Source organism: Ammospiza caudacuta, chromosome 6, assembly GCF_027887145.1.
Source record: "Ammospiza caudacuta isolate bAmmCau1 chromosome 6, bAmmCau1.pri, whole genome shotgun sequence".
In the NCBI taxonomy this organism is placed as follows: Eukaryota; Metazoa; Chordata; class Aves; order Passeriformes; family Passerellidae; genus Ammospiza; species Ammospiza caudacuta.
Genome location: NC_080598.1, coordinates 32796863 through 32804900, shown reverse-complemented (window position 1 = coordinate 32804900; position 8038 = coordinate 32796863). Strand labels below are relative to the sequence as shown.

Below are 8038 nucleotides of genomic sequence, written 5' to 3'. Positions count from 1 at the left end.
CTATTCCAACATGAATTAGGAAATCTGAACATTGAGGCATGTTAAGACAGCTGAAGGATTGGTGGTTCAGCAGCAACATTTCAGCCTTTTGTTTGGAAGCAAAAGCTTGCTCCATAGAAGAGCTCAAAGGTGAAAACATGAGACTTAACACCATGAGCACTGCTGGCAAGGATGTGTTCCTAAACAAAACCAGTGACCTGATAAGTTTCTGGGATTGCTGATACTTCAAGATGTAAGGACTTGAATGCGATAGCAAGGTGATGTGTGCATACACTTGAGCCTTCACTGGGGGTTCATGTTCCTCTCCCCCACAAAGCACCAAAGAGCCCCTTTGTGCAAGCAGACCAGTACCACCAAGAAGCCAAGATTTGGAGTACCTCTAACACTTTGACATCCCACTTTAGCCTCACTCAAAACACACGCAAGCCCTCCCTGAAGAGGAAGCAGCTCTGCAGGAACACACAAAACACGCAAGCAACAAAAGCCAGTCCCAGGTTTATGCCACGCTCATCAGAAAGAATTTGTCAGGAACAGACTGAGTGACTCGAGCACTCCACAAGAGACAGAGAAGGTTAGAGGCCACCAGGGTAGGTCACAGCAGGTATTTCCTGCCACTGATCTGCTCCCAAGCACTTGCACAGCTGACCCGCTGCATCAGTGGGGAACAATGGAGGGACACCTGGGCACACTGCGGGCACTTCAAGGGTCGAGAAGGGAAGCACCTGCATTTGTGGGGTTGTCTAAAACCAGCCCCTCGATTTTTCCAAGTAAAACCAGCTCCACTGTCAGTTTCTTGAAAAAACTTGGGGTTTATTGATTTAAACTGCAAACAGTCATTACAAAAGAGATTCTCTTTTAAATAAACTCACACAAAGAGGAAGAAAAAGCAGTGTAGCGAACAGTAACAGGGGGAAAAAAAAATTACATTCATTATTCTCTTTGTGCCAGTCCCATTCACCTTGGCAAGGAAAACTCCAAACTTGGAATACAGAAATGCAAAGACAAACTGTATTTGGAATGTCTTCAGATAGGCACTTTGAGCCCAAGGCTTTTCTCCTTGAAGAATCTATACAGCAAGAGGAAGAAAAAAAGTCTTCCTTCCACATTGTCTTGCAACAGACCTCAGGTATGTACATTCTAAAGCCCAGGTAGGCAAGACCTGGGAGAGGAGAAGAGAAGGAGAAGAGAAAAGGCAAAGATGCACAACAACTCCATTTGCAGTCCAACACAAAAAAAGGGGGAGGGAGTTCTAAAATAAATAATCCAAACACAGTTTTTGCATTTTTTAAATTAATTTTTCATTTTTTAAAATAAAATAACCAAAAAAAGTGTAAAGTTACAAAAAATGTCATTGTAGTATAATATATTAAACTGTGGGGAAAAAAGGAAAAAAGACACTTCACAATCTTAAGATTAATATGGAAGATCATAATTTAAACATAAAAGAATATATTCTATGGATTCATCATCCCGATAAATATGAACAAAATTAAAAAGCAAAGGTTTTGGCAATAAATACGTTTTGATAAGTTAAATAAGCTTTTTATATTGTTGTGCAGTGACAAGCAAAATTTGCTCTCCAATTTCTGAAAAGTTATACAAAATTAAAAACCCAGAAAAAAATAATAAAAAGCTTGGCGTGAGTGCTCTAAGATAGGTCTAAAGTACTCTAGAGCAAAACCATTAAAGCTATGTCTACTGGAACTTTGTTTACACGAACTTGTGTGTGTGGAATGACTTCTGTTAGCCCCACCCCTCTATTTCTTTATTTGTTTTAAGATGTCACACGTATACATGGGGAACTTTTAGCACCAAAATCAAGTCTCTCATAGTCCATCTGTTTTTTGCCTTTCTTTTGTTTTCTTCCTCCCAGTCAAAGTCCCACTCATGCTACAATCTTTGTCCGTTCTCAGCTTTTCTTCCCGCAGACCTGAGCGGATCCAGGCAAGATTTAGTCTTTTAAGGGGAGGGGAGAAAGAGGGCCAGATGTTAACAGTTGCCCACATGCCTGCAGCCTAGCAGAAACTGGCCAGTCGGGAAGGGACTGGGAGAGGGCGATGCAGTACGTGGCCAGTGGAGGGAGCCGGATTCGGACACTTCCTGCACATCTGGAAGTGCACAGAGCTGCTGGTGCCCTCTGCAGCTGGAGAGGTAATACAGTCACAGTGAAAAGTGTTTTAAAAGGCACTAATTTTGTAAACGTTATTGCTTCTCATCGTAATTTTGGCACTTAAGGTTTAAGCCAGCGGGTATCAGGCAGGCAGGTGGACATGTTAACATCCAGCTTGGGCTACTGGGGCCAAGGTGGGGGGAGTTCAGCTTAACATTGTAATAGAGGTGGGGAGGGGCAAGAATAAACCCCGGATTAGTCGTCGGAGATGGAGAGTCTGCTGAAGATGGGAAGACGTCTTGAGGTGTCCAGGATAGGGGAATCTGAGCCGCTGTGGCTGCTGCTGGAGCTGCTCAGATAGCCCTCCTGGTCAGAGAGGGAGTCCTGAGGACTGGGTGGCGAGTCAAACATGTTGGGGGACTCGGACATGGGCCTGAACAAGAAGGTGGTGGGGGAGCTCCCGCTGGGCACCTGCACCCCCATGCTGGGGGCAAAGAGACTGACCAGCTCCTGGCTGGAGAAGGTGAAAGGGTTGCTGGCGCAGTCAGGCAAGGTGGGGGAGCCCAGCAGGTCGTCGGCGCTCAGCATGGGCGGCGGTGTGATGGAAGTGGGGCTGTCCAGCAGCCCGCTGGCAGCAGTGCTGGGGAAGCCGGCGAAGCTGAAGCTGTGCTGCAGGCGGGGTCTGTCGGTGACGGCGGGCTCCCGGCTCCCCGCCACGGCGCGGCGCTCCTCCGCGTTGTGGATGAAGTGGCAGCGCGGCCCATAGGGACAGAAGCCGATGGTGTGGAAAGTGCGGCATAGCTCGGTCTTGTACTTGGGGTGGCGGGTGAGGCTCCGCAGCTCGTGGATGCCGTGGGCGAACTGGCACTTGTCGCCGTACTTGCAGGCGCCGTTCTCCTCGAAGGGGCGGCACAGCTCCGTCTTGTAGCGGCTGGAGTTGACCTGTCCCCCGGGCTGCTTTTGCTGCAGTAGGCGCTCGCCACCCTCGGAGAAGGAGCGGTCCCGGAAGCGGCTTTCGCGGGGGCCCAGCATGGGAGCCGGCTCCCCTTTCAGGCTGCTGAGGAGCTGGTTCTGGTGAAACTTGGCGTTGGGCAGGGTGACAGAATGCCTCCTAGGGAAACCCCCACCTGCCGGGGTGCCCACCGCCTTCCTGTCCAGCAGGCACCCGCTGACACCCGAGGGGCTGTAATTCAACATCTTGTTGCTCTGCGGGGACAAAGCAAGAGCCGGTCACGTCACTGCTACTGCCACCACCTCCTCCGACATCCCCACGCGGCGCCGCGAGCGCGGCGGGGCACCCACCGCCTGCCGCGGCCCGGGGAGCGGCGGGGGCCGCCCTGCCCCGGCAGCTCCCCCGCAGCCGCATCTGGCCGCCGCCTCCGCCGCCCCACGCGCGGCCCGGGCCCCCTGCCGCGCCCCCCCCCCCCCCCATCCGCGGCGCGGAGCGCTCCCGGGGCCGGCCGAGCGAGCGGCGCGGGGGGGGCGCGCGAAGCCCCGCGCGACGGGAGCGCTGCACCGGGAGCGCCCCCGGGGACGGCGGCGCGCGGGAAGGGCAGCGCGCGGCGGGGCGCCCGCCCAACCGCTCCCGCAGCGCGGCCGGCGAGGGGCGGCCGAGCCCCGCGGGGAGGGAGCCCGCCCGTCCGCCCGCTCGTCCCCCGCCCGGCCCCGCGGCAGCGCCGCCGCCCTCCGCGCCGCGCCCGGGCGTGTTGAAGCGCGGCGGCCCCGGGGGCACGGGAAGGATCCGGCCCCCCCGCTCGGCGCCGCGGCTGAGCCCGCCGGGAGCGCGGGCGGCTCCCCCACCCTTCCTCCTCCGGAACGACCGAGGCGGGAAACGCGGGCGGGAGAGACCCCGGAGTCCCGAAACGGGGTGGCCGCGCTCGGTTCCCGCCCTGCGCCCTCCGGTCCCGGCGCAGAACTCGCTCACAACCAGAAAACTAAGTGGGGGGGGAGGGGAAGAGGGAAGCCCGAACTCGAACCCGAAGGAAGCTAAAAAGCCCCGAAGTTGGCGGCAGAAACCCCGCCGGCGCCCTTACCTTGCATAAAACTTCGCTCAAGTCGAAGATGGTGGGTGACACCAGGGCTGTGGACATCTTCGGCGAGCGAGGGGGGAAGCGAGTGGGGCAGCGGCACTCGGACACGAGGAGTCACGGCGTGGGTAAGGCACAGCCTCCAGCGCCCCTGCTCGCAGCCTCCCCCCGCCGCCGACACCGCCACCAGCCCGCCCGGCCGCCGCGCCCGCTCGCCGCTTCCAGGGGGCTCGCGGAAAGCTCAACTTATAAAGTTTGTGACTTACCCCCGGGAGGAGGAGCCGGCGGCGGGAAAGGGGAGGAGGAGGAGGGCAGGGTGATTGACACTGCGACTGAATCACCCGGGCGGGCAGGCCCAAAAAAACTTTCGGGAGGAAGGAGAGGGGGAGGGACAAGGGGAAGGGGGGAGGGGGAAAAGAACGCGAAGCGGCCGGCGGGCGGGTGGGGTGGCTGTGCCGGGCCGGGCCGGGCCCGCCCTGCCCCGCGCTGCCCCGCGCTGCGGCGGAGGGGGCGGTTGTGCGGCCGCACCGAGTGACTCCGCGCGCCTGTGCGCGCGTGTCCGTTTCTGCTCGCGTCTCCGCGCGCGCGCCCCCGTGCGCGTGTGCCCGCGCTCTTGTCCGCGTGCGTCCACGTTGTGCGCGTGTGTCCGCGTGCGTGCGCGCGTTTCACTCGGCACGCGCCCGCGCGCGAGATCCCCTCCGCCGGCGCGCGCGGCCGTCCCGCTCCGCTCCGCGCGGGGGGAGCGGCGGGCGCGCGCCCAACGGCCGTGCTGGGCGGCGGCTCCGCGGCTCGCGGACACTTGCCGCGGGAAGCGGGAAAGCCGAACCCCGCGGAGCCCCGGAGGGCTCTGTGCTGGGCACCCGCCCTGCTCCCCTCCCGCGGAGCCCTGCTCCTTCCTTCAAACTTTTACTGAAACCCGCTCTGCAAGGGGAAATAGCTCACAGCCCCAGCAACTGAAGGTGTTAAAATGCGTGTCTGCCCTTTAAAAGGCTGTTCGATAAATCCTGCCTTTTCTCCCAGGCCCCAGGACTCAACATTCTAAAACTGAAAAAAAAAAGAAAAGAAAAAAAAAAAAAAAGAAATTGTCTCTAAGCAGGTGACCTGTTCCAGGTTTTAGTAAACAAAGTATGATTCAGTGATTCATAGTGATACTGGTATTGCAGAGATGAGGGGGACAATAGTGGCAGTTTCTGTATAAAAATTAAAATGAGCCCAGCTCTTGAAAGTTTGTCAGTGCCAGGGCGCCTCAGTGCTCAGTCTCTGCCCAGGTATCCCCCTTAGCCCCCGCTGTAACTTCAGACGGTGTTCCATCCTAGGCTGAGCAATGGATCTGAGCCCCCTTCCCTGCGCAGGTGGGCGCGGGGGCCCTGCCCCGGCCCTGCAGGCTCTTGCTCCTTTCGCTGCGCTCCGCCTTGGCTGGGAGAACAGAAACCCCTGCCCTGGGCTGCAGAGCACTGACCCGAGCGGCCATCGCACCGAAACTTCAAACAAATGATCCACTTCCTCCTCTGTTTGCTTTGGAGTCGCGGCATCTGGACTTTGCGCTGGCGGCTGATTTTTTTCCCCTCCTCTGGTCTTCAAGAACAACCAAAATAACCAACCGAGAGAAATGCCCACAGGCTTGGGCAATTCCAGATTTTTTTTTAATGATCATTATTATTATTTCCTTAAGGAGAGCAATCAGGTTCCTCGAATTTCCTTCTCTTTATGGTCTCTTTTTTTTTTTTTTCCCTCGCCTTGGCCAGAAGTGAGGAGTAGACAGGGGAGCAAACAGCCTATTATTTTCTGCAGTTGTTTACTCGTTCTGTAGATGGTGCTTGTTCCCAGGGCTCTAAGCCTCTCTATAATTAAACCCACTTTAATTGTTAGTTAGAAACGTCATTTCGGGGACTTTCCAAGAGTTACGGAGAGAGCCAGCCGAGATAACTATTTCACTACCGAGTCGCTCGCAGCCTGGTTTTTGCCCGGTGCCTCCTGCCGTCCAGCCGCGGCATGGGGCTGACGTGGGAGCGGGACTGGGGCCAGCCCAGGGCCGGCAGCCCCTCCGCCAGCCCAGCCCCTGCCCCTGCTGCTCCTGCGCTATTCGCTTGTCCCGTGTGCATTTGTTTTGGAAACCTGGGGTTTAAGGCTGCACATTTCCGCGGATCAAGTGGCAAAGGCTGAAGCCGAGAAGGAATTTTTTCCAGTGATTTAGCTTGGCAAAGCCCGACTCCATGGTGGTCTGGCTTGCATTGCCTGCGCACATGCTCAGCTCAGGAATTTAGCTGCTCACCCCACCTCGTGGCTAAAAGTCACAGCCCTCCGGGCCAGAGTGGGAATTTGTGTGGGCATGAATTCACACCGAGCAGAGGAATGAAAAAATTGGAGCCTTACACCGCCCGCCAGAGCCGTGCCAGAACTTTGATAGATGCAAATGAATAAAGATAGGTAAATGAATAAATGAAAGTCAATTATTAAAGATTACTGAAAAAGTGAATGAATGCAATTCCATGCTCAATAGCCTTCTTGTGTGACTCAGTCCATCCAGGCCCAGCACATTCCAGCTGGGATACTACAGCTGGGCCTGGGAAGCAGGAAAAAATGTCCAGAACCTCCCAAGCCCTTCTCAAACTTGTCCTCAGCACAGGAGCCACTTTTGGAGCCCTCTCCTTCTCTGGGTCAAATGCAAGCAGGTGCTAAACTTGTCACAAAATACAGAGGGATAAGATTCTGCATTAGACCTGTGCCCACATCTAGCAGAGAAATTAAGAACCACTTTCATGCACGAGAGCTGAAACAGGCCAGAGTGGCCAGAAGGCGGGGAAGAAGAAGGGGGCAGCGAATGAAATGATAAAGGCAGGAGATTTAAAGGATTGCTTTTTCCAATTGCGTGTGTGTATATAAAACCGTGGGCTCATTGGCACATGATGCTGTAGAGGTCAAAAGTATAAACTGGGTCAAAAAAGCAATTTTACAAATTTATGGAGGAAAAGTCCCTGGAGGTTTACTAAAGGCAAAGGCAGACCTCTGCGACTTGTTGCTGGACAATGCACAGCAAAAGTATCACTCTCTTATCCCCATTTTCCCCCATAAGCATTGGCTGCTCTTGGAGGTAAGAGGAAAGCCACAGCAAACCTTTGGTCTGATCCAGTTTGGCACTGGGATGTTCAAATCAGCACTATCTTGTCCCCGAGCCACTGAGCACGGGTTCGCACGCTGGCCTCTGCTGAGGGCTGGGGACGGTGTCATGGGCTGGCTGCACGCTGCGCCCAGCTTAACTCCCCGCCAGGGTAATAAGAGGTTACTTTGAGCACTGAGTGTAAACTGAACCCAAGTGCCAGCTTTGCCACAAATATATTTGATGATGGTGCAGCTCCTGTGGCAAAAGAACAAGGTTGCTATCTTAAGACACCTGCACTTCCCCTCACCTGGAGCCATTTGGCGGTCGGAAGCCTGCAGATCTGCTTGTGTCAGAGTTACTGAGCAAGAACTTGAGTATGAAAAAGCCTGAATTGTTGAAAACAGGGTGGGGGTGGGGTGTTTTGGTTTATTCCCCCTTCTACCACTCAGTTCCCAAAGTTTCAAGGTAGGAAAGGGAAGTGCTTTCGTCACAAGCAACGTTTTCCCCTGTGAGTTTCAGATGAGTTGGGCATTTAACTCCCCTGCTCCCATGGCAATCCTCAGGTAAACAGAGACATCTTGTCTGCAGCAGTGCTCCGATGTACAGAGGGTGGGAACAGAGGAAGGACAAACCTCCTGACTTTATTTTTGCTGGGGGTGTAAAATGAGCCAAGGCTTTCTGCAGTCGCTCTTCTATACATATCTTTTGGTGTCTGATGCTATTTTTGTTGGCTGTGACCCTGGAGGTGTAGGTGTGGAAGTGCCTTTTGCTGCTCTCTGCATGCGGGTGTAGATGTTTCCT

The 8038-nt window shown here is 55.0% G+C and overlaps 1 protein-coding gene across 1 annotated transcript; it reads right to left on the bottom strand.

Moving 5' to 3' along the window:
* Positions 1-789: 789 nt before the first annotated feature.
* On the bottom strand, positions 790-4398 carry ZFP36L1 (ZFP36 ring finger protein like 1). Its single transcript, XM_058806244.1, has 2 exons — positions 4144-4398; positions 790-3316 (listed from the first exon to the last, which is right to left on the bottom strand). Exons 1-2 carry the CDS (start codon positions 4198-4200, stop codon positions 2366-2368), a joined length of 1008 nt encoding a protein of 335 aa, XP_058662227.1. The 5' UTR covers positions 4201-4398; the 3' UTR covers positions 790-2365.
* Positions 4399-8038: the final 3640 nt, after the last annotated feature.